General features: G+C 54.9%; 1 protein-coding gene and 1 long non-coding RNA gene across 4 annotated transcripts; one reads left to right on the top strand and one right to left on the bottom strand.

Annotated features, from left to right (window-relative positions):
- The first annotated feature begins 719 nt into the window (after positions 1-719).
- On the top strand, positions 720-14,385 carry LOC140844705 (anthrax toxin receptor-like). Its single transcript, XM_073217743.1, has 15 exons — positions 720-1,031; positions 2,320-2,388; positions 3,100-3,171; positions 4,330-4,411; positions 4,522-4,555; positions 5,548-5,627; positions 5,710-5,778; positions 6,147-6,227; positions 6,315-6,375; positions 6,918-7,010; positions 8,117-8,186; positions 8,750-8,840; positions 10,364-10,588; positions 12,523-12,609; positions 14,089-14,385. Exons 1-15 carry the CDS (start codon positions 847-849, stop codon positions 14,305-14,307), a joined length of 1,518 nt encoding a protein of 505 aa, XP_073073844.1. The 5' UTR covers positions 720-846; the 3' UTR covers positions 14,308-14,385.
- Positions 14,386-15,714: 1,329 nt separating this feature from the next.
- Positions 15,715-23,175, bottom strand: LOC140844551 (uncharacterized). 3 transcript variants are annotated; one of them, XR_012123067.1, is made up of 4 exons: positions 22,597-23,175; positions 20,205-20,816; positions 18,932-19,113; positions 15,715-18,136 (listed from the first exon to the last, which is right to left on the bottom strand). It is a non-coding gene; the product is annotated as an uncharacterized lncRNA (long non-coding RNA). The 3 variants fall into 3 exon arrangements; XR_012123065.1 differs by having other exon boundaries at positions 15,715-19,113; XR_012123066.1 differs by having other exon boundaries at positions 15,715-19,113; positions 20,205-20,413.
- Positions 23,176-23,690: the final 515 nt, after the last annotated feature.

The raw sequence follows: 23,690 nt of genomic DNA, 5'->3' as shown, positions 1-23,690 counted from the left end.
TGCTAAAATACTAAGAGAGGTTTAGGAGAGTGGAGAATGTATGATATGATTCCAGAATTTACATGAAAGAGCAAGTGGGTTTTCCATGGAGGAAAGTCAACCCGTGCCCGCTCAGACATCTCTGAATTTCTAATCCACAGAACCTGTGCGCCTATGAAATTTTTCTGCTTTATGTCCCTAGGTCTGCGATGGTTCAATACACAGAGCAGATAACTGGAATGTCCCGCATTCACAAAGGACACTGGCCTGCTTTCACAGCCTTCTTCTAGATCCTTCTATCCCTTGGGTGACTTCAGTGTCCCCACAAATAAACTTAGAGCAATCTTCTCTCCACCTCCCCACACTCAGTGATGTCTGTGTGGAGGCCCCCTCAGCTGCCCTCTGTCAGTTTACCAAAGGGCCGGGTTTCCTTGAAATTGTAGACTCCCTGGGAGGGTTTGGGATAAGGGACAAATGGAGGCCTCATCTTACTGCCCCTTCAAACTCCTGCCTGAGGATGCCCACAGGGAGAGCACCGGGCAGAGCTGCAGTTCACAAGGTCACCAGGGCAACCTATTGTCCATCATAATGGACCTACGTCAGCAGGGCGGGGTGAAGGTGCATAAGTAGCGGGGCCATCACCCCACAGCCCACCACTTGCTACTTGGACCCACAGGGCAGGTATCAGGTGGCTGCTGGCAGGTGCAAGGTATACTGATCAGAGCGTGAGTAGCGCTGAGGTCGGGAGTGCCGAGGACCCTGAGCCCGCGAGGAAGCAGAGGAGGTGTTGGCCTGAGGTGGCCTGCAGTTTACGGGGCCCGCCTGGGCCCCCAGGGACTGGGCCGAGGCAAGAACAGCGGCCCCAGGATGCGGGGCCCCGTGCTGGTGGTGTTCCTGCTGCTGCTGCCGCCATCTCCGCTCCCGACCACCAGGAGCACCCTCCGCCACCCCACCCAGGACCAAGGTCACGACCCCAGCTCCAGGCTCCAGGAGAGCCCAGCAGATGGGGAATCCTGCTGGAGCACTTACGACGTGTACTTCGTCCTAGACTCGTGAGTGGCCCACCTGCTCTAGTCGCTGCCATAGAACAGTGCTGTCCCTGGGGTCAGTAGGGGGCCCCAGGCTCTGAGAGAGGGAAGCAGGGACTGTCCGGTCACATTCAAGGAACAGACTCTCTGCGGACTCCCTGGGGCAGAAAGAATGCCCCAGGCATTTGTTCCCTGGGACTTTCCTCTTGAAAAGGATTGAAGGCCACCATGTGGTTTCTAGAGGACTCAGTCCCTCCAACCACATGGCCCAGATCTGTGGCCTGCATGCCCCTTAATCAGCGGGCGGGGAAATTGCTGTGCTGGGATTGGGGTTCCTGGGGTTCCTGCGTCTCTGTGTCTCCTGCTGCTTTGGGGTTCCATGTGTGCGTGATCTTTCTGTCCCTCTCTGTATAAAAGGTGGTGGTCACTTCAGTCTCCACTCTTCTTCAGGGTGAAAGACTCTGTGTGTAAGTGTAGATCTGGTGGAGAAGGTGACTTCAGGCTCTCTCTACTCCACCATTTACCCAGAATCCTGTTTCACTGGCTCTTGTTACCATTTTTGGCTTGAAGACTATTTTATCTGATATAACTATGGCTGATTTCTTCTGATTTCCACTTGCATGGAATTTCTTCTTCTATCACTTCACTTTTAACCGACATATATCTTTAGAGCTGAATGAGTCTTTTGTAAGCAGCAAATATTTGGGTTTTATTATGTACTCAGCCACCCGGTGCCACACACATTTAGAGTGATGCTTGGTGTGTAAGGCCTGGCTGTATCATCTTATTGTTTGCTTCTGCTTGTCTTGTATGTCCATTCTTTCTTTTTCCCTCGGTTTCTGCCTACCTTTGTTGTTTTCCGTGGAAGTATACTGTTTCCAGTTTAAACCTCTGTTTGGTCAGTGTTTCTTTGTGGAAACTAAGGCTTAGAGCTTCCCAGTCTGTCTTTTTCACACTTCATGCCACTAGTTTGTCTGTAATTTCATTTTTAAATTTATCAAGGAAATGCTTGAACATAAATTTAAGATAGAACACATTACAAATGCACACAACACACACACACACACATACACGCACACACACGCACACACACACACGCACGCACGCACACACACACACACGCACGCACGCACACACACACACGCACGCGCACACACACACACACACGCACACACACACACACACACGCACGCACACACACACACACACACGGAGGAGCCTGCTAAGGGCCAGTGGAAGGCAGGGAAGGCAGCAACCGTGCTCACATGATACATGCACCTCCGTCTCTGACTCACGTCTTCTTCTTTTTCAGATCACAAGGTGTACACAACTGGATGTTCACACAGAGCTTTGTGCGGGATTTGGTGAACAGATTTAAAAAGTACGGCTTTTCAGCTCTGTGTTGCAGGGCGATTTCCTCTCTGAGTACTTTGCTGTTTAGATGCAGTGGACCCGGGCCTGCCTCAGGTCGCAAAGCTCAGGTCACTGTTCCGAACAGGAGAGAAGGACAGATCACACTTGTTTCCTAAAATCTCTGCAGCCCTGCTTGGCTCCTTCCTGGGGGTCTGTCCTTGTTTTCAGGGGCACATCTTCCCTGGAGGCCCTCACAGATTAGGAAATATGAATGGCTGAGGAGGGAGCATAATTTCTTTGAGGCGAGGGGGAGGGAGGTGGGGAAGATCGTCCAGGGAGGAGGAGAAGGGAAAGGACCAAGAATCTGTCAGGAGGGGAGAGGGGCGGCCAGCGAGGGAGGCCCTCGTGAAGAGCAGGTAGCTGCCTGTCTCCTGTGCACGCAGCAGCCCTGTGCGCGTGTGTGTGAGTGAGAGAGAGAGAGAGGCAGAGAGGGAAACAGACTTCCGGGCTTTGGGTCCGCAGGGCGCTCTGCCGCACTCTGACAGGAGGGCTGCGCGCCTGCCGGGCCTCATGATCCTTCACTAAAGTGATGAGAACTTGTGGAGTCCAGGAAATGGGCTCCACACTAAGAGACAGAACGGAGAGCAGGGAACTTGGGGGGCGCCCCCTGCCTGTTGCACACCAGCATCACTTTCACCCTGTGTGTATAGTTGCTCACAAGTCCATGTTTCCTCCCAAGCCCTGAACAGCGCATGTCATTCATTACATACTCGACGCAAGGCCACGTCAATATGCAGCTGACCTCGGACAGGTAAGTGTTTCATTGATCCCCTAGAGCAGACCCAGCGATCAGGCCACAGGGAGGGCCAGGGAGCAGAGGGGGTCCCTGAGCCGCACCGAGGAGCACACGGGTGTGCAGGCACGGTGTCCTGGGCCCTCCCCTCTCTGCCCACCCCCACCTACAGCCCTGGCCCCCCGGGCCCCACTGCAGCCTGTGCACTGGCCCTGGCCGGACCCTGTGCTGGTAGGCAGACTCCTCCCCTCCGAGTCCAGCCCTCCATGCTCAACCCTTTCCCTAGAGCAGGCCGACTGCGAAGATTCCCAGATCAGGTGGAGCAGATGTGGGGGCCTCTAGGGACACAGCCTGGCACCTGCGGTTGTGTGTCACTTTCTGCCCCGGGCCACTGGGGAAGAGGGGACAGTCAGAACCAGGGACGAAGGGATGGTATCACCCAAGTGTGGGTGCTGCAGTGGAGGGGAGCGTGTTCCCCCCGAGTCTGGTGAGGGGAGCCCAGGAGTGGGTCCTGAACACCAGGCTGGGGCAGGGTGCTGGAGGAAGGCCCCGTGGGCCTGCATCCCAGGAGGGTCTAGGCGGGAGGCGGGAGGGGATGGAGCTTCTGAGTAGCAGGGAGGTTCAGATTCTCATGGAGGAAAATGGTTGGGAGTGGGAGGAGCAGCAGAAGGCCCGAGGACCCTGCACTGGAGGGGCCCAGGGCCCGTGGACAGGAGGGGCCACGGTGACCTTCCCAACCTAGCCTTAAGGGTGGGAGAAGAGTGCGCCCTCACCAGGGCCCCCGGGGGGCGGGCGTGCTGCCAGTCACACTGTGATGGAATCACACTTGGCATCTCCCCATACTCACCGGGGGCAGTCAGGGTGTATCCCGGGGTGAGGTCCCCAGTTCTGCACGGCTTAGACAGAGCTGAGCGCAGAGAGCCCAGGCCACACCTATGGGGCTAGACAGACGCATGCCCTCCCCACCCCACTCACCGGATACGGGACTGGGACGGTGGGAACCAGGCCAGCCAATGCCAAAGGCACGGGGCAGAGGGCCGGGCCAGGGCTGCTTGACGTGGCCCTCACCCGTCCCGGAAGGGCTGCTCGTGCAGACGGACAAGGACAGCCTGGGGCCGCTTGTAAGAGGCAACCCCTCATTCCATCTCCCACCTGCTCTGATTTTTTTCTTTTCAGAAATAAAATAAACACTGGTCTTGTCGATCTGTTGAATGTCATACCTTCAGGAGCCATAAATATGCAGCACGGATTGAAAAGGGTACGGAATCTGGATTTCTGGGATGTGCCTCTGCTTTATGAGGTTGGCAGAGGGTCATCACTGGGTCGTCTCACTGTCCCCCCCCAACATCTTCCTTCCTTTTGCTGCAGGCGAATGAGCAGATGGAAAGAACACGTGCTGCAGGTAAGGGAGCTGCTTCCTCCTTCCTGGCGGTGGAGTCCCGGGAAAGAGCCAGGCCTGGGCCTTCCTGAGGCCGGGGCGGCCCTGCCCAGGCCGCGTCCTGGCGCTGACGCCGGGACCAGCTGCTTGCCCTCTCTGAGCGGCAGCCTCCCGCTCTGAGGGGTGGGGCTGAAAGCCACCCCGTGATGTTCCGCAGCACAGCCAGGGGTCCCGCGGACGACGCCATGGTTCCTAGGAAGTGGGGGGCGCTGGCCCTGGAGCCGGGCTGCATGAAGGAGAAAGGGGGAGACCCAGAGGGTCCTGGAGCGGCGGGGCCTCAGGGTGAGGAGGGAGCCCGCGCTTCCCCCTGCTGAGCAGGCGCTCCGCCCTGACTCCTTCTCCCTCCAGCTCCCGCCCTTGGGCTGAGGCTCCTGCTCTGGGTCTCCCGCAGTGTGAGCGACTGTGCCTGTCCCAGAAGCATCCTCACCTTGGCTGTAGGGTCTAGGGAAGCTGTGTGGCCCCGGGAGAGGCACTGAGCCTGGGAGGGGGTCTACTGCTCACCTGCCTCTTACTCGAGCCCTGAGCCTGGGTGTGCAGGTGCCCGCGGGAGAGCTGTGGGTGAGGCCCAGAGCTGGAACGGGCCTGCGTGGCCGGGCGGGAGTCGTGCACAGTAGGGGTGCCCCCTCCTGCTTTTGCTCCTCTGGAAGGCTGGTGCTTGTCCTGTGAAATTGCTGGCGTTGCCTTTCAGGGCTAAGGTTGTGCCATCTGGGAGAAGTGACAGTTCTGTAGGAGGAACCCTAAGCTGGGCTCAGTCTCCTCATCTGCAAAGTGGGTCCTGGGCTGGAGGCCCTCCTTGTTGCATGATAAGCTGCAAAGCCTTCCAGGCATGTGGTGGCAGGTGCTCAGGTCGGGGTGGCCTCTCCCCAGGAGGGTGAGGCATGGGGAGCAGTGCTCGGGTCCTGGAAGCCGGTGGCCGTTGCTCTCATTGACCCAGTCACGCCCTGCCTCTCCCGCAGGAGAGAGGGTCCCCAGCCTCATCATCGCGCTGACAGGTGGACCACTCCTACCAGAATCCTTTGCGGAGACAAAAGTTGAAGTGAGTTAAGCCCATTGTTACCAGCCTTTGGGTCCACATATTTGGACCAAATTTATTATACCCAACACTTCCTCTTTCTCAGGCTGAAAAATCCAGGCAGTTGGGGGCAACTCTGTATTTCGTGGGTGTGCAAGATTCCCAGAAATACCAGGTAATTCTGAGCAGCGAAAGAGGGGTCCCTTGGGAGCCTCGCAGGGGAAAGCTTCAAAGACGGCGCTCTCAGGGTCGCCCAGACGATGGGCCTCCACCCCCCAGGAGGTCCCTGGGGAGTAGGAGGGGGGGCTGTCCGCTTAGGCTGGGCCCAGGGAGTTGAAAGATGTGCAAGGTGGCCGTTCAGAATGAGTAGCAAGTGTTGTGTAAGACCTGCACAGCAGAGGTGAGGGTGGAAGGGTTTTCCCTCCCCTGAGGGTGGGCTGCTGGAGGTGCCAGGGTGTAGCCCTCCGTGTCTGTGTCCTGGGATGGGGACCTCTGGGTCATCACCCCTGGCTGTGGGCCCAGGCTGTCTCCTCTCCCTTTCAGCTCCTGGAAATTGCTGGCACAGTGGGTCATGTGCTTGCAGTGGACACCGGATACAGCGGACTGGAAGACATCATTGACCCCGTGAGTGAGGGGGATGGAGGGGGCTGCACGCCGTGCCCCCGCCGTCCACACCCGTGACCCTGCCACTCCTCTCTCTCTCTACTGCAGCTCATAGCCAGGTCTTGTGTAGAGATTACGTCTGTGGACTTCTCCTCTCTGTGCACTAGAGGTGATAACTGGGGTCGCTGTTGTAAACGCAGGAGTGTGTGTGTGTGTGTTTTGTGAATGTGCCATGTGTGTGGTGGGAGTGTTGTATGTGGTTCCAGTCTGTGTGGTGTGTATGAGCGCACCGTGTGTGTGTGTGTGTGGCGTGTGTGGCACATGTGGTGTGAATGTGTATAGTCTCAGGGTTGCCTGGTCCCTGCCTGCGCCCATTAGGGGGCACGTCGGGATTTCAGAGCAGAAACCCCTGGCTGGGTTTGCACCTATGGAGGGAACTAGGCTGGGGGCCTTTAATGGATGGACTTCGTGGGTCATGGGAAGTGGGGAGAGGCACCTAAGGCTGCACCCAGCCCAGGCTCCCGGGAGTACGCCGTCAATGACCGAAAGGAGAAGATTTGGCCAGGGGGTTGCCCAGATGTGGGTTCAGCTACAGCTGCACGCCCCAAGGGTTCATGGGAATTCTGTTGTGGGGGCGGCCTGCCATAGCTGTGATCTGAGGAAAACACCGCCACGCTTCCCCACACAGATGTCTGGATATTACTCTTGCAGGGAAAAAGACCGTCAAGGTTATTGGAAAAGGTTTTCAGGGCGTCCGCAACGATGACGTTGTCTGTCAGTTTCGCACTGGGAAGGAAATCATCCGTAAGCAGCCCCTCCTGTCCCCCGGTGACAGCTGTCCCCCAGCAAACCAGGGCCCATGCTGGCCATTCACTGTGCACACCCCAAAAACCAGCAGCATGGACAGTGGAAGGGGTCACTGGCTGGGTGCTTGGGCACCTGCCGCTCGTGCCCAGGACTGAATCGATCCCCAGCACCATCATACCCCCGGGAGCAGCCTGTCCTGTAGCCCTGGTGGGGTTTTGGGTGGGGTGCGCCCTAAGAGATGCACCCCCGCCCTTTCCTGGGCTCTCCCTTCCCTTGGGAGGCAAGGACTCGAGTCCATGAGTCTATGGAAGGGAAGTCGACGCAGCCCCAGGGCTCTGAGCCTCTGCCAGGTCTGCCAGGATGGTGTGTTCACTTGAGATTGAAAGATGATGCCATAAAAAACCCTAAAGGCTCCATTCCAAAACTACTGGAACTAATATCTGAATTCAGCCAATTCTCAGGATACAGAATTAGTACACAGAAATCTGTTGCATTCCTATACCCTAATGATGAACTAGCAGAAAGAGAAATCAGGAAAACAATTCCATTCACAAATGCATCAAAAAGAATAAACTACCTAGAAATGAACCTAACCAAGAAAGTGAAGGACACTCTTAAGAGAAATTAGAGAGGACACTAATAAATGGGAGTTCATCCCATGCATGTAATACTGGTTTGAAAACTCCTTTCCAGTCACTCATGCCTGTCCAGGCCCCTCTGCGTGCTGGGCTGCCGTCCCATCCTCCTCCTCTCCGGACTGGGCACATCCAACGGGAAAGTCAGTTTGCACCGCTTTGGGTATTTTTGCCCATTTAATCCTAGCCTTTCCCCACCCAGACACCAATCCTTTCCCCTGACCATACTTAGCATTGAGTTTTCATTCTGAGCTCCAACGAAGGGTAAGAATGTTCAGAAGGTCGCAGCTGAAATGACAGTCGGGTCAGCAGCACGGCACTTGGTGTGAGGCAGGTGCTCCCAGGCAGGCAGAGAACGGAAGCCGACATCCGCCAAGGGGCGAGCTCTGCTTGCCAAGGGCCACAGGAGGGGCGTCGGGGATGTGGGGACATGTCCATTGACATTATTTGCGTGTCACTTTCTTCCAGGAATGAAGGCTTTATCGGTGGAAGACACCTCCGTTACCTGCCCAGGACTGAAGATGAATAATCGGGGCCGGTAAGCGTAAAGCTCAGGGAATGTGGTCAGTTATGGGCACTATGGCGGGACCAGCGTGCGTGATGCGTCCTCTGGAGGAGCTGCTCACACCAGTTCTGGGAGGGCTCAGGGCTTCCTCTGCACCCACCTGTGCGGGTGGTCCCCTGAGGGGCTGTGATCCCCTGTCACCCAGGCTCTCTCAAGGAGGGCAGGATGCAGGAGGTGCCGGGCCCCAGGGACGGTACCTGTGGCCCAGGCACCTTTCAGGGCCAAGCCAGCATGCTCTGTCATGGAAAAGAGTTTGGGAGGTGACACCAAACAGCCCGCCTGGCCACTTGGCCCGTGGCCACGAGGGCATCTGGGCCCTGCAGGGCTCCTCACAGCCTGCTCAGCCTTCATTGCACAGGGGGCCTCATCTGTCCTGGGGTGGGCCCTCCTGCCCCATGCTGCCCCCTACTCAGGGTCCTGAATACCCGCTGATCAGAGCTGTTACAACGAGGACCACGGTCGGGTGCAGGTTGAGCCAAGCGCACGCACGGTGCCGTCTGGGCTGCGGGTCACCGTCTGCCCTTTCTGTGCTCTAGGGCCGTCCTCATCGATATCAGCCTGGATAATGGCCTCACCTTCATCAAGAAGGATTTAGAGATCAGCAGGACGACCTGTGCGACGTCCAGGGTGAGACTACTGCCGCCCCCTGGGACTGTACTCTGTGCATCCCCGGACAGGGAGACACACTGGGAAGCCAAAGGCAGGAACAGTGTCCAGGGCAGGCCCAGCAAGTCGCTTGGGCAGCTGGGCACCTGGGCAGCACCTCACAGCCACGGCAGCCCCTGAACCTTTCCCTGGGGAGCGGTGCCCCCGCTCAGGCTTCAGAAGTGCCCTCGGGGTACCCCTGTGAAGGTGTCTGCGGCCGTGCAGCTCCTCTGCCCTGTTGCAAGCCCAGGGTCCCTGAAGGCACATGGCACCCTGCACTTGGAGCTCCAAGCAGACTCCGGGACAGTGCTGAGAGCGGCCCCTTGACTCCCACCTTGCCGCCTCCCTGGCCTGGGTCTCCTGGTGGGGAGTTCAGAGCTCCCTCTGGGTCTGGCTTAGGTGGGGGGTGGAGGCTGGAGGCTGTGTGCAGGGAGCTAGAGTCCAGGCCCTCAAAACTGGGGTCTCAGACCCAGGAGCCCTGGAGGCTGGGACCCCCTCCGGCCCTGCATAGTGGAGGTGAATTCCACTGCACTGGTGCTCGGGCCCCGCTGCGGGTACAGCCCCTGCTCCCACGCCTGGCTTCCGACAGCACTGACACTCCTGGGCATGTCTGTTTATACTTATCCCTGGATGTCTGCTCCCGGCAGCAGACGGAACTGACCCACTTGCCCATTGGGGTCCCACCTGGTGACAAGCGCCCTTCAACAGGCACATTGGGAGAAGAACTCAGGAGCCAACCGGTGTCTACTCCCAGCACAGTGGCTTCCCCCCCGCCCTGGCCTGGCCTCCCCTCTCCTCGGCCCTGCCTCCTGGGCACGAGTCCACGTCGCCCTGTCCCTCTCCCCCTAACCTGAAGCATCGCACTTGGGTGACCGGTTCAGGCCTTGCAGCCCCTGACTGCACAGATACAGTGGGCTTCTCCGTGACTATGAAGAAGAACAGGACAGGAGCCCCCATTCCTTACGGGCCTGCCCTGTACCAGGATGGGGTTTGAACCCTAAACCTCACAGGTGTCCCCTCACTCGCTCCTCCGGATGTGGAAGTGCAGCTCAGAGGGGCTGAGCAGCTCTGGGTAGGGGCCAGGGAGGGCCAGGCTATGGGGAGATAGACCCAGGGTGCTGCCCTGATGCTGCAGACCCCCTTCATCCCGGCCCCAGGAGCCCCCCTGCACCCCATGTGTGCCTTCACTGGTGGGCACCTCCCCAGGCCCCTGTGCTGTCAGCCCGGGCATGCAGTGGGCACTGCCTGTGGCCCAGCACGGAGGATGCCGGACACCCTGGCAGGGTTCTGGGTCAGAGCCTCTGAGCAGGGTCTGTGGCCCAGGGTGCTTCAGGGCCCTCAGGGCCCAGCCCCTGGCTCCTAGTCCTGCTGTGGCCTCTCAGAGTGGGGTAATCTGAGTGTAAGGGGGAAAGGTGGATTTGGAGGTGTGGGGTGGGATGCCAAGTGATGGGCACCACAGGAAGCTGCCCAGGTGCACGAGGACTTAACACGTGTGCTTTCCTCAGGAGGGGACCCCACCTGCCTTACTGGGTGCCACACCACCGCCTGCCCAACAAAGAGCCCTTCCAGATGGTGGGCCGGAAGACAAAGAGGATACTCAGCCAGATGGAGGGCCTCCCAGAGGGGTGTTCCTCAGTTTACACTCTCTCTACTGGGCTGTGCCCCTCCTGATGCTGCCCTTTTTCCTGGTGCTGTGCTGCTGCTGTATCTGGCGATGGCGCAGTAAAAGTGTGAGTGACCCCTGACTACACAGCCCTGTGGCCCAGGCACTCCCCAGCCGTCCCCCAAAGTATGGGGACTCCTGGCTGCCCCGGGATTCCACCTGTGGGAAGGTTCCCGTCAGTTCTGAGGTCATCACCTGCGCACATGGGGGCTCAGAGCCACCCTCCCATTCCTGGGCACACAGCCTGGCCTCTGAGGGGCTTTGTGCCTCAGGCTTGGCCCAGAGAGGGGACCTGTGAGCGGCCCTACCCCTGAGGAGAAGTGACCCCAGGCCCGACTCAGGCTTCTGAAGGACCCACAGGGACAAAGGCCAGGGAGGGGCCTCTGCTGTGGATTGGAGGAAAGCACAGACCCTGCCTGGGCAGCGATGGCCCCAAAGGGAGGGCCAGGTGCCCCCCGAATGCTCTCCTCTGGGTCAGCTGTACCTTTCAAAACACACATGGCCTCTGCCCATCTCTGGAGCCCTGTCCTTCCTTCCCAGTCACTACTCAGGGCCCAGTTGTCAGGGCTGGGCGCCAGGCTGGGCAGGGGACAGATGTGAAGTGCCCCCATTCCTGCCATGGCAGCTCCAGGACTGGTGTCTCGATGGGCCTTGGTCCCTGAGATACTGGGGGAAAATGTCACCTTCATGGCATGTGGCCATTGTGCTGCCTAACCAGGGCAACAGCAGAGGGCAGAGGCGGGCCCCGGGTAGGGCGGGCGCAGAGGCCCGGCTAGCTGGGCTCCCAAGGGCAGGCCCGGGAGCACTATGGGAGGAAGGACCCCGGGGGTGTGAGGGCGCAGCCCCAGCAAGACGCCGGAAGGCCTGAGGTCTGCACACTGGGGGCCTGAGGACAGGAAGCCAGGGTGCCAGGTGGACTTCCCTGAGGGCCGGGCACAGGGGCGGTTCAGGGTGTGCGGAGGAAGGGGGGAGGAGCAGGAAGGGAAGGGGAGGATCTCTTGTCTTCATAAGACGTATAGGGTGCTGATGAAAACCCCCCGTTAGATGCCTGCAGCAGCACCAGGCATCCTAGGCTGAATGTCTCCCCGGGGACCCACAGGGAAGGGTGGGCTCAGCGCAGGCAGGTGGAGCCAGCCGACCACAGACCCACACGCAGCGAGCACTCAGGTGGACACCCAAGGCCCTGCTCTGTCCCTCTGCTGCAGAGCAGGCCCCCTCCTGTGTACAAGGCTGAGCCAGAGCCTTCCAACCTGTGTTTATCACTCCATCTTTCTATTTCCCAGAAGCCACCACCAGCACCACACAAGGTAGGTCGTGTTTGCTTTGGTTGTGATGGTGTCAGAGCCTGCGGGCACACTGGCCTTCACAGTGAGCCCCCCCGCAGCCTAGGGCAGTCTCCCCCACCCCCAGCCCTCATGACCTGGGCAGGGAGAGCTGGCAGAAGAGGGTGACAGGGCCATGGTGGGCCCCCTATAAGATGTGGGGCTCCCAGTGTCACACAGAGGACACCCTTCTCGTGCTCCCTTCAGAGCCTGACCGAGGGCCTCTGTCACTGAATGAGCAACTCAGGGGCCTGTTTCAGCAACTGCTGTGATTCCCTCTGAGACAAGGGGCTTTTGTTCAAACGCCTGTGTGTAGGAGGGTCTTCCATAGGACGCAGGTGGGTTATGGTAAAGGGGCTCGGTTTCAGACCTGGTCCCCTCCTCTGAGTCCCAGAGTCCCAGGGCCAGGCTTCTCTAAGGAGGGCTGCCCCGGGAACGAAGGCGAGGTGATAGAATTTCTTGCCCTTTTGGGGAGCAGCCTTATTTGCAAACTAAGAGTTTGCCGGGTTTGCACTAGGGCGGCTCTCTCCTAAGGGACACGGTGCTGCCCCTTGGTCCTTGAGTTCTCCCAGCAAACACTGGCGGAGTGGCCAGGAAGTGACAGGTGCAGGGCAACAGCCACAGTGTCCCTACCCCAGGAGCTGCCCGCCAAGAAGCAGACACTGTTTTCTCCTTCTAGAGCCCAGCCGCACTGGCCCAGAAGTGCCCCTCGGTCATTGTATCGTGCTGTAGGAATCCTGATAAAGAGAAGATGAAGGTACCAGAGGTGAGAAGGGCCCTAGACAGGTGCTGATGCCCCAGGCTGGGCCGAGGGCAGCCAGGGGCAGGCGGCTCCTGCCCCACAGACACGGGCCCAGAAGGCCTGGCTTCTGTGGTGGTGAGGTTATGGGTGCTGGGCTTTGATCACCCGGCATCACAGTAAGGACATCATCTGGGCCCTAGAGGCCTGGGACAGAGAAAAGGCGTGAGGGCCCATATTCCCCACCCCCAGCTGGTCCCCGTCCCCGGGTCTCCCCTTATCACAGGCCCAGGCTTCTAGATGTGGGTGGCTGCCCGACAGGTGCCCCCGTCCGCGGTGCTGGCAGAGCTTGTCGTCCACTCCAGCCAAGCTCGGGCTTCCTCGGCCCTTGGGTGGATTGGTGAGAACACACGGGACGGCAGAGATCGCCCAGGTCAGGAAAAACCATGGAAGTTTTGTGCCAAGTTCTTCCTGCCATGAACACTCCCCAAAAAGCAGAGTGTCACCTGCTGCTCCTGCAGACGTCTCCTCAGCAGAGTGAGGGAGAGGACTGCAGGTTCCCGGGAACCCACTGAGGAAGGGAGACGGGCACCTGGAGGAGGGGCCTGAAGTAACCCCCACCCCAGAACCAGGGCCCCATGCAGTGAGGAGAACCCCGTCCTGCAGGGCACAGAGATGACAGGGGTGGATGGGCTCCCGGTTGCAGGTGTTGAGAAAGAAAGAGCCCTGTGGTGTCTGTCAGGCTCTGCCCCGGTCTCCCTGATTCTACATTAGTTTTGACAGATCCATTAAGTCCTTCTAAGTGTCAAGGGGCAGATGAGAGCCGTCCTGCTCTCCCTGCAGGCAGTGTGGGGCCCCGGGGAGCCCAAAACACACCTGCCAGAGATAGAAGCCCCTTGCTGGGGTTCATTCTGCCACAGTGCCTGCCCCATGCAGGGCAGGGTCACAGGCTTTGCGTGCACGCAGGCCAGGCTGCTGACAAGGGCAGGGCGTGGTGGTGAGGAGTCTAGCAAGCCAGCTGGGCCCCGGGGCTGGAGGCCCGGGCAGAGGGGAAGCACAGCTGAAGGTGGCAGCTGCCAGGAGCTGCTTCTCGGGGAGGGTGGTTGTGTGAGGCCTGGAGTAGGATAGGGCAGAGCCAGGTGCCCAGGGGAGAGGAGACGCTCGAGGAGGCCTGAGCAGGGAGGCCAAGGGCCCGGCCAGGCAGTAGGCACACAGGAAGGTGAGTGTGGACTTCCGGCCAGAGACAGAGGCGCCCAGGACAGGATATGGGCAGACTGCGCTCTGAGGCTGCATGCAGACAGGTTCTCGGAAGCCTGATGTTAGCACGCTACACGGTGCCGCTAGGCAGACCTGGGTGTGTATCCGTGGAACTCGGGCCATTAGGACAAGGGTGGGCTTGAGAAGACAAGGAACCTGGCAACCCCAGGAGTGAGGGAAATCACAGCCTTCAGCCCCCAATTCCAGTGGCTTGTCAGTGACATTTTCTCTCTCTCCTCTTCTCCCCAGAGGTGTGATTCTGCCGTCCCCCTAATGATGCCCCATTGTGAGTCGTTGTCCTGCGGCACGTGGATCTACCATCAACCCAGCGTCCATTGCTCCCACTTCAGCAAAATCTGCTCATGGTGCCAGCGTGCGCAACCCATTCGCTACCAGCGGAATGATGCCATTCATACCTGCTGCAACCTGGAGGCTCTGGAAAGCAGCTGTGAAAGTCTCAGCCCATAACGCGATTTCTACGGCACCCAAATCCCCGTATTGTTTTTTTAATATTTTGGTGTGATTAATATACACTTACATGAGCAACACTGTGGTTACTAGATTGTCCCCATTATCGAGTCCCCCCCACATACCCCATTACAGTCACTGTCCATCAGCATAGTAAGATGCTCTGGAACCACTGCTTGTCTTCTCTGTGATGTGCTGCCCTCCCCGTGCCCCCCCACATTAGTGTGCTAATCATAATGCCCATTTCTCCCCTTATCCCTCCCTTCCCACCCATCCCCCACAGACCCTTTCCCTTTGGTAACTGTTAGTCCATTCATGGGTTCTGTGAACCTGCTGCTGTTTGGTTCCTTCAGTTTTTGCTTTGTTCTTAGACTCCAAAGATGAGTGAAATCATTTGATACTTGTCTTTCTCCGCCTGGCTTATTTCACTGAGCATAATACCCTCCAGCTCCATCCATGTTGCTGCAAATGGTAGGATTTGTTACCTGCCACTTGAGGAGTATCAGACCCTCAGTTATCATCCCAGGTTGCTGTGGGGCTTGATGTAAGTCCCTTTTATGTATTTTATTTTTTATTTTTATTAAGGTATTATTGATAGACACTCTTATAACGGTTTCACATGAAAAACTGTGGTTACTACATTCATCCATATTATCAAGCCCCCCCATACCCCACTGCAGTCACTGTCCATCAGTGTAGTAAGATGCCACAGAGTCACTATTTGCTTCTCTGTGCTACACTGTCTTCCCTGTGATCCCCCCCACAGCATGTGTGCCAATCATAATACCCCTCAATCCCCTTCTCCCTCCGAACCCACCCGCACTCCCCCACCCCTCCCCTTTGGTGACCGCTAGTCCCTTGGAGTCTGTGAATCTGCTGCTGTTTTGTTCCTTCAGTTTTGCTTTGCTGTTACACTCCGCAAATGAGGGAAATCATTTGGCACTTGTCTTTATCCACCTGGCTTATTTCACTGAGCACAATACCCTCCAGCTCCATCCATGTTGTTGCAAATGGTAGGATCTGTTTGTTTCTTATGGCTGAATAATATTCCATTGTGTATATGTACCACATAGAAGAAACTTCATTTAAAATAAACTTCGGAGGACTTTCTATACCAGAGATTGAGCGGACAGGCTCTGTGGTTCTGCGTATTGTTCAGGGGCAGTGGAAGAAGCAGTTCCCGCGGGCAGATCGCGAGGGGCCAGTGGGGGTCAGGCTGAAGCTGTTACCTGAGTATAATCCGCAAGGCCACAGAGAATGTCTTGCTTCAGAAGTAGCAAAATGACAGATTGTAGAAAGTGATATGAAGGCAATGAACAGTTTGAGAGGGAGTGTAAGTCCCGGGAGAGGAAATCCTGGGGAAAAATACCTCACAAACTGCAGTCCAGGGCCGGCTCTCCCCGCAGCTCTGGCAGAAGCAAGCAGGCCAGCAGCCAGCGCCTCCCCTTAAACTCTCAGGTTCAGACACGTCCTTGGTTGCCCAGGCAATTACCCGTTGACATGGAGATGCACTTCTCTCCACTCCTGAGGTTATGCAAATGCACTAAAGCCGGCGAGATACTCTGGAAATGCTACAATTTTACCCTCAGGGAGTTAGAGAGATAGTGTTTCTAGTAACAATCAGTTACTAGAAAGAGTGGCGTGGAAAGGCCTCCCTAAGGTGACTTGAAGTGGGAGAATGAACAACCCCAGCATTCCAGGGAGCAGCTAGTTGGAAGTCTCAAGGCAGGAAAGACCTTGGCATATTGTAGGACAATGGCTTTCTTTCTTTTTTAACCACAGTATACGGGATTCAGAAAAACACATTTTACCCTGCATTACACACGCATCTAAAACAAAGGTGTCGTGAAATTCTTCATAAATTGCTGAGATGCACTCTGGTATTTTCGTCAACATCAGATTCATTGAGATATAATTTACACACAGTGAACTGCATTCTTTTGAGGTGCACAGTTTTCTGTTTTTGACAAGTGTATACAATAGGATACATCGCCACGATCAAGTCAGAGAACATTCCATTTCCCTCAATACTCCTCTGCTCCTTTGCAGTGAACTCCCTCCCCAGTGTGAAATTACTGGTCAATAGTGATCTGATTTCTGCCCCTACAGATTTTTTAAATAGTTTTCCTTGATGTGTTTGTCTAGAGGCTTATTGATTTTAATGATCTTTTCAAAGAACGCAATTTGGCTTGATTTTTCTTTATTGTTCTTCTCAATTTAATTGATTCCTGCTCTTTTTTTATTCCCTTCCTTACTCATTTTGGATTTAATTAGCTTTTCTTTTTCTGGTTTCTTAAGGCAGAAGATTAGCTTTCTGATTTGAATCTTCTCTTATTTCTGGTTTAATGTTTAAGTTTCTGTTCAAGCACCACTTTGGCTGCATCCCGTAAATTGTGGAATGTTGTGATTTCATTTTAGTTCAATTCAAAACATTTTCCAATTTCCATTGTGACTTCCTCTTTGATCCATGGGTTACTTAGAAGTGTGTTGTTTAATTTGCAAATATTTGTGAGTTTTTTCAGGTATCATTCTGTTATTGATTTCCAATTTAATTCAGCTGTGGTCAGGGAACATGCCTTCCATGCTTTCAATTATTCTAAATTTGCTAAGGGCTGTGTTATAACCCAGAATATGATCTGTCTTGATGAACTCCCGTATACTTCCGAACAGAAAGCTGCTCTTCCACTGTTGAGTGAGATGTTCTCTAGAAGTCAGGTGAAATGCACTGATAGTGTGTTCAGGTGTTTCTGTCTTTGCTGATTTCCTGTCTACTTGCGTTACCCATTCCTGAGACAGGAGTATGAAAGTATCTGACTGTAATCGTGGATGTATCTCTTTTGCCTTTTAGTTCTGTAAGTTGTATTATATGTATTTTGAGGCTGTGTTCAGCATGAACACTTGGGGCTGTCATGTCTTATTCAAGAATTGATTCCTTTGTTGCTGTGCCCTCTCATCCCGGGTAACACTCCTTATTGTGAAGTCTACTTTGTCTGATGTGAATGGAGTCCCTCTGCTTTCCTTTGATGAGTGTTTGCATAGTAAATCTTTTCGCATTTGCATCCTTTTCTTTTTAACGTAAATATGGCTTTATATTCGTATTTATTGAGAGCATATTTGGGTCTTCCTTTTATTTTTGTATTTTGTAAGTTCAAAAATAAAACAGTTAACCCACAGAATGAGTGAAAATATTCCCAATACATATAGGCAACAAAAGACCAATAAGGAAATAATGAAGAATTTCTACTAATCAACAGAAGACAGAAAACACAATAAAAAATGAGCAAAAAACTTGGAGAGACACTTCATGAAGGATGACATTCAAGTGGCCAATACATCGATGAAAATGTACTCAGTTTCATTAGTCATCAGAGAGATGTTTACTAAAACCACAATGCAATACCACCACATGTCCCCAGAATGACTGATATGAAAAACATCACCAGCAGCAAGAGTTGGCCAGGACGTGGAGCAACTGGAACTCTTTTACACCGTTGGTGGGAATGCAAATTGGTGAATCACTTTGGAAGATTGTCTGGCAATGTCCAAACTGAGCATACATGAATCCCATGGCCAAGCAATTCCATTCTGAGGTATATATATCCCACAGAAATACATATATAATGTCGAGCAAAAACATTCACTAAAATGTTTATAGCTGCACCAGTAGAAGCACCGCAGTGGCTCCAGACCGGAAACCGTACGGACGCCATTAACAGGAGAACAGGTGAATCGTGGCGTATTCTCACTACGGGGTATCACGGAATGAAACCGGGTGGACCATGACTCTGCAACCGCACACACACCATGGGTGAGTCTCACTGACATGACACTGAATGGAGGAAGTCAGACACGAAGGATGACACACTGTGTGGCTCTTATTTGTATAAAATACAAAATAGTGGATGTTAATCTATGATGTCAGAGTCAGGAGGGTCTCACCCTTGGGGACAGTGATTGGATGGGGGTCCATGGGGCTGTCTGATAAGAATATACTGTAACTGTCCCCTGATCTGAGTGGTAGTTGCAAAGTTGTGCTCACACTGTGAAAAAAAATCAAGTAGTATATTTATGATATGTGCACTTTGGGTATGTATGTTCTACGTCAATCAAAAATGTTAAGGAAGAAGCAAAAACAAAAAAATCCCATTATTTTTTGAGACTTTCACAAAAAACAACAGGTCGCTGATCCCTAGTTTCACCTCCATTCCTGTTTAGAGGTCCCGGTCTTTATTTTACTTGAGCTGTTTGTTTTGTTACTAATTTCATAGTTTTATTTATTGTTATCAAAGTTATTCATGCACACGGTGTAAAGGTCCAAACAGTTCTCTGGGGCTTGTTGTAGAAACGCCCTCCCCCAACCTCATCGGCTCTTGTCTCATCCCATCCGTCCAATACAGCTCACTTTGGTTGGATGGATAGTCGCTGTTCACTTGTTACGACTGCACAGGCGTGACTCGCTGCATAACCTCTCCGTTCCCCTTGATCTAATAAATGTCCTTTTGTGTACTGTTTGCATGTGCTTACCGTTCATTACTCTATAACCCCCAAATATTCCCCAGTTTGCGCAGACACACTCAGTAGCCTGTCACGTACTCTGAATGACATCCCTTCTCTCAGTCCTCACCTGCTCCAGTGGGACCGGCTCCCCTCCAGCCCTGCTGAACAGCTGTGGGCTTCGGCACGCCCCTCACGGCCTTCCTGGGAGACCGCTCCCTCCTCTCCTGTGTTGGATCTCCTGTTTCATACGTACCAAGTCATCTTTATTTCCTTGTCCTGGTGGAGCAGGAAACCTCTTCTAAAAGTTTCCTGAGAAAAGGGGCATGGGAAGCAAAGCTTCGAGGTCTTGCATGTCTGAAAATGTATGTATGCCGTTCTCACACGTAAGTCATTGCTTAGTTGCTTACAGAGTCCTATATTGGAAAAATATTCCCTCAGAAATTTGAAGTCATTGCTTCACTGTGTTCTTTCCTCCAGTGGATGACATTCTAGCTCTTGATCTTGGCATAAAACCTGTTTTTCCTCTTAGTTCGGGTTCCCCAAGAGACCCTGAGACATGTGTGCACGTGGAGTCACTCAGTGGAGACACGCAGAGGGGAGCAGGGAAGGGATCAGGGGAGAGAAGGCGGTCACCATGCTGACTGTGACTGAGGGACTGAGCATGTCTAAGGCTTAGCTCTGCATAGAGATTTTGGGGAAATGGTGGCAAACATACATGTCAGAGTTCATGTGTGCGAGGGCAAGGAAACTGTGTTTGTGCACGTGACATCCTCACAGTCAGCGGCTGACAGCTGCTCCCAGGGAGGAGGGTAGTAATTCCCCAGCACTTCTGGCCTGCTATGAACCCCACAGAGCAGCCTTCCCTGGCTTTGGAGAGACTATCAGGCAAAAGAGAGCCAGATACTGGCAGTTAGACGTCAGCAGCAGTTCACTGAAGCGGGGCTGCCCAGGCCGTTAGCGGGGGGCGGGCAGTGATGTCTGCTGTGGCGACCTGGCTGGGCTGTTACTTGGGAACTCCCATCTGTATTCTTTTGTTTTTTCCTTTTGTCCATATTTTTCTGGACATCTCTTGTCTGGAGGGTTCCAGCCTGGCTGCCTGAGTTCTGAGCTCTCTGGTTCAAGGATTACCAGAAGATTAACCAGGGTTCCAGGGGAGGACCGGCTGGGAGTCTTGACATTCAGTGGGAGACTAAACTTTCACTTAATCTTCCTATTTCAGGATGACACCCTTGACTTCTGGGGTCCCCCTGACCAGAGACTCTATAATTGGTGCTTTTCATGGTATAAATTCTCAGACCTGTGCTGGTCGAGGCAGGGAAGTCACACACTTGCTCTCAGAGGAGAGGTATCGGGTTAAGTGGACTTTCAACCAAACATTCTGTTTTTAGCCCCATACTCACCTCCATAGGTGACTAGTGTCACTGATTCCTTTTGCAGCTTCTGTGATGTAAATCTGATTGCTTCTCTGCTTTCCCCAATCGGCTAAACTAGTCACAATTTACTTCTCAGATTTCGGAGTCCCAAACACGTTGCTGCTGCCGCCGCCGCCTCTAGTGTCTCCGCTCCGCCCCGTGTGGTGTCAGTGCGTGCCCTCATGAGGCGCCCTTACCTATACGTAGGGAATGGATGGTGAGGTCAGCAGGCCCAGGGGGCAGGGTTTGGACTCCACCTCTTTCGTGTTTTAGCTGTGGAGCTTTGGATGAGGTATCCAACCTCTTTCGGTCTGTGCTCCTTCATCATTAAAAAATGAGAATGCTGCTACCTACCTCAGAGGATTGCTCTGAGGAAAAAATGAGGACACATACAGGAAAGTACAAAACATATTGTTGAGCATAGGGTTGCGACTCAAAAATATCTTGGCTTCATTTTCCTGCATTTGGAGGTTGGGGAACTGGGGTGATGACTCAAGGAAGACAGCGAGGTAGACAGCAGGCTGGGCGGCTCAGGGGCAGTTTGGTTGGGCCACACCTCCACTGTCCTCTCTTTCATCCCTATTGCCATTGCCTTAGACCCTGCAGATACAAGATTTTAAAAACATGAACTTACTATCCTATATTCTGGTAACCCCTGTCCCTATGCCAATCACAAAAAAAGGGGGTTCTGGGTTTATTATCTCTAGAAATGAATGACCGTAGAACACCAATTATAAATGAGTCAAAATTTTTTCTTTGGGATGTTAAAATCCAAAGACTCGAGGCATGATAAAAAAACAGCTTTGGAAGAATAATTCAAGAGTTGATTTTTTTCAACACTGTCACATATATACATAAACACTGATACATGTGTGCACAAACAGACACACACACTGACTCACATCTGCATGTACACATTCAAAGAACTAGATAAAAATTCACTAGACTTTGGAGTAGGTAAGTCGGGTGGAAGCTGGGAGCTGGAACAGGTAATGTATGGAGAAACTACTGATGTCCTTTGATCTCTGCCCTCAGAAACGAAGTGACTTCCCCCTTTTTTGGTTGTGGCATCAAGCTGCTTGTGAGGAGGTTAGGATTGTTTCAGCAGGAATATAAAGAGAAGAAAAGAGCTAATTATGCATTTATTATGCATCTACTGAAATTCAGAAGGATTTTCTAGCAATGCAATAGGCTTGAAATCTGGACTCTAAGGGAAGAATCATATTCGCTTAGCTCCCGTTTAACATAATCAAGATCCAGATCTAGAGTCAACATTCTACTAAAGAAGGAGGTAATTCGATTTCTTGTCTAACATCCTCATCTGACTATAATGGTGATAATCACACCTACCTCAAAGGAATGCTTCTGAAAGGAACTCCGATGTTCTAATGTGGCAACTAGTGTCATGAGGTCAAGGATAGGATGTAAGAGGAACGAGAATCCTGCCCCTTCTTGGCGTGGGGATCGAAGAAGAGGAAAGCCGGGAGGAGTCAGGAGAGCAAAGCTGGAATCATAGAGGCTTAACGTGGAATTGGGGAAACGGCTTCAAAAACATCTAGAAAATGGAAGAACTTTCCTAAATTGGCACAAACTTGTGTCTAATTTAGATGAGTGGGCAAATTAGGGTGACCTGGCAAGGAGGTAAGGCCTCCCCCTCTAGTCCTTCCCCAGGTAGGTACTGAGCTGAGCCATGGGCCTGGCATGGGGCACAGTGTGACAAGAAGATAACGAATGGACAGCATGTGGTTGGGACAGCTTGGGTCAGGGACTAGATGAAGGACGTGGTGGACATTTAGGGGGTCCACTGGGCTTTCCAGAACCACAGGGAGGTTGCTTCTGCTCGTAAGTAGCGATGAGATCAGACCCAGCCAAGGGAGACCCAAGAAATACTCCAGCTATTGAGATGAACCAAAGGCCAGCAGGGTGACTGTAACCAAATACACATTGACCCATAAGCACCCCTCCGGTGGCAGAACCCCCAGGAGGCAGAGGACCCAATGCAATGGGCCACCCTGGGCGTCCCTACCTAGTAAGCCACATTCCCCTCCCCGTTTGCAGGGCAAAGCTGCAAGGTCTGGGGACCTGCCTAGACTCAGGGCGCGCGCGAGGGTGGACACGCCCTCCCCACCTGGGTCCCACACGCTCACTAACAGCCCGGCCTGGAACCACAGTCTCTGGCTGGGCAGGAGGACAGCTGCCCTCCCCTGTCCTGCCTTGACACCAGTGACCTGGGTTCTGTCTGGCTGTGGCCACCCTCTCCTCAGCCTTGTGCGATGCAGGGGCCCCCACCGGCGCCTTGCAGGTGCGCGGCGTGGCCGGGGCGGGCGGCGGCGGCGGGGGCAGGGGTCGGAGCGCAGCCGGTGCAGCGCGGCCGACTCACCTGCATGGCCGCGGCCCCGCGGAGTTGGCAGCGGCTGGCGGCCCGGTGTGCGCCCGCCCTGACTTCCGCGTGGGGCTCGCCGCTCCCTCCCCGCCCCTGCCACCTGCTCCCGCCACGCCCCTGCCCTTCCCTGGCGCCTTCCGGGGACCCCTTCCGCCTCCGGAGGCCGTCGCCCCCACCTGCGGGGACGCTTCCCGTTCATTGGGGGGGGCTGCCTCAGTCCTCCTTGCTGACCCCAGGACCCCAACCTCATCAGCCTCCGAGGCCGATCCCCTAAGAGGAGAAACCGCGGCGGGAGGGCCGAGGGTGGGGCAGATGCCCAAGAACCCAGCCTTCTCCCGGCCTGAGCCTAGGCTTTGTGGGCCCGGTGGGGAGGGCAGCCTCGGGGTCCTTAGGACGGGGGGCTGGCCCTGGGCTGCAGGACCGAGGGGCGGCTTCACCGCTTCCTGTGGGTCAGCCGCAGACGGCTCCAGGCCCCCAGGGCGGGCCTGTCCTTTGGGAGACAGTAACTGCCCCCGGAGGAGGTTGGGGTGAAGCTGGGACTCGGGGCAGGAGCTCAGCTGGGCAAGGCACACGGAGACGCTGAGCTGCGTGTGGGGGCGTGGCCGGCAGGGAGGCGCCCCGACGTCACGGGGGTTAGGAGCTCCCCTAGTGTCGGGGGGCAGCACTACGCAGCCCATGCAAGCCTGGGTTGATCCGGACTTGAAACGGGCCACCCCAGGCTCTCCCGGGATAGCATGGCCCCACCCACACTTCTGCTTGGGGGCCCCACGGCAGGCTGGGACAGGACCAGGGCCGACCTGTGAGGTGGCAGAGGCGGGAGGGGGGGGGCGTCTGGCAGCACAGACCCTGTGCAACTCTGATGGAGCAAATGTGGACAAACACCGCCAAGGTGGAGGGACAGAAAACCGCCACAAACTGTAGTGGCTTCATTAAGTCTGTCTGTTTCTCGGGAGGCCACCGGTCCAGGAGGAGCGGCACTTTTTGCTCTGCCGTCTTGAGCACATGGGCTCACCACACGGCTCAGAATGGCTAGTCAAGCACCAGGCATCCCAGCCGCCTTCGAGGCAGGAAGAGGAGAGGGAGGGAGGCGC

The sequence above is a fragment of the Manis javanica genome, chromosome 11 (assembly GCF_040802235.1).
Source record: "Manis javanica isolate MJ-LG chromosome 11, MJ_LKY, whole genome shotgun sequence".
In the NCBI taxonomy this organism is placed as follows: Eukaryota; Metazoa; Chordata; class Mammalia; order Pholidota; family Manidae; genus Manis; species Manis javanica.
The sequence above is the reverse complement of the archived record's forward strand: the minus strand, read 5'-3'. Positions and strand labels throughout refer to the sequence as shown.

Bases quoted from the DNA above. Each gene is read 5' to 3' on its own strand.
- LOC140844705 (XM_073217743.1), top strand. From the start codon at position 847: ATGCGGGGCCCCGTGCTGGTGGTGTTCCTGCTGCTGCTGCCGCCATCT. The intron at 5,779-6,146 runs GTAATTCTGAGC...TCTCCCTTTCAG, and splicing joins AAGATTCCCAGAAATACCAG to CTCCTGGAAATTGCTGGCAC. The intron at 8,187-8,749 runs GTAAGCGTAAAG...TCTGTGCTCTAG, and splicing joins AAGATGAATAATCGGGGCCG to GGCCGTCCTCATCGATATCA.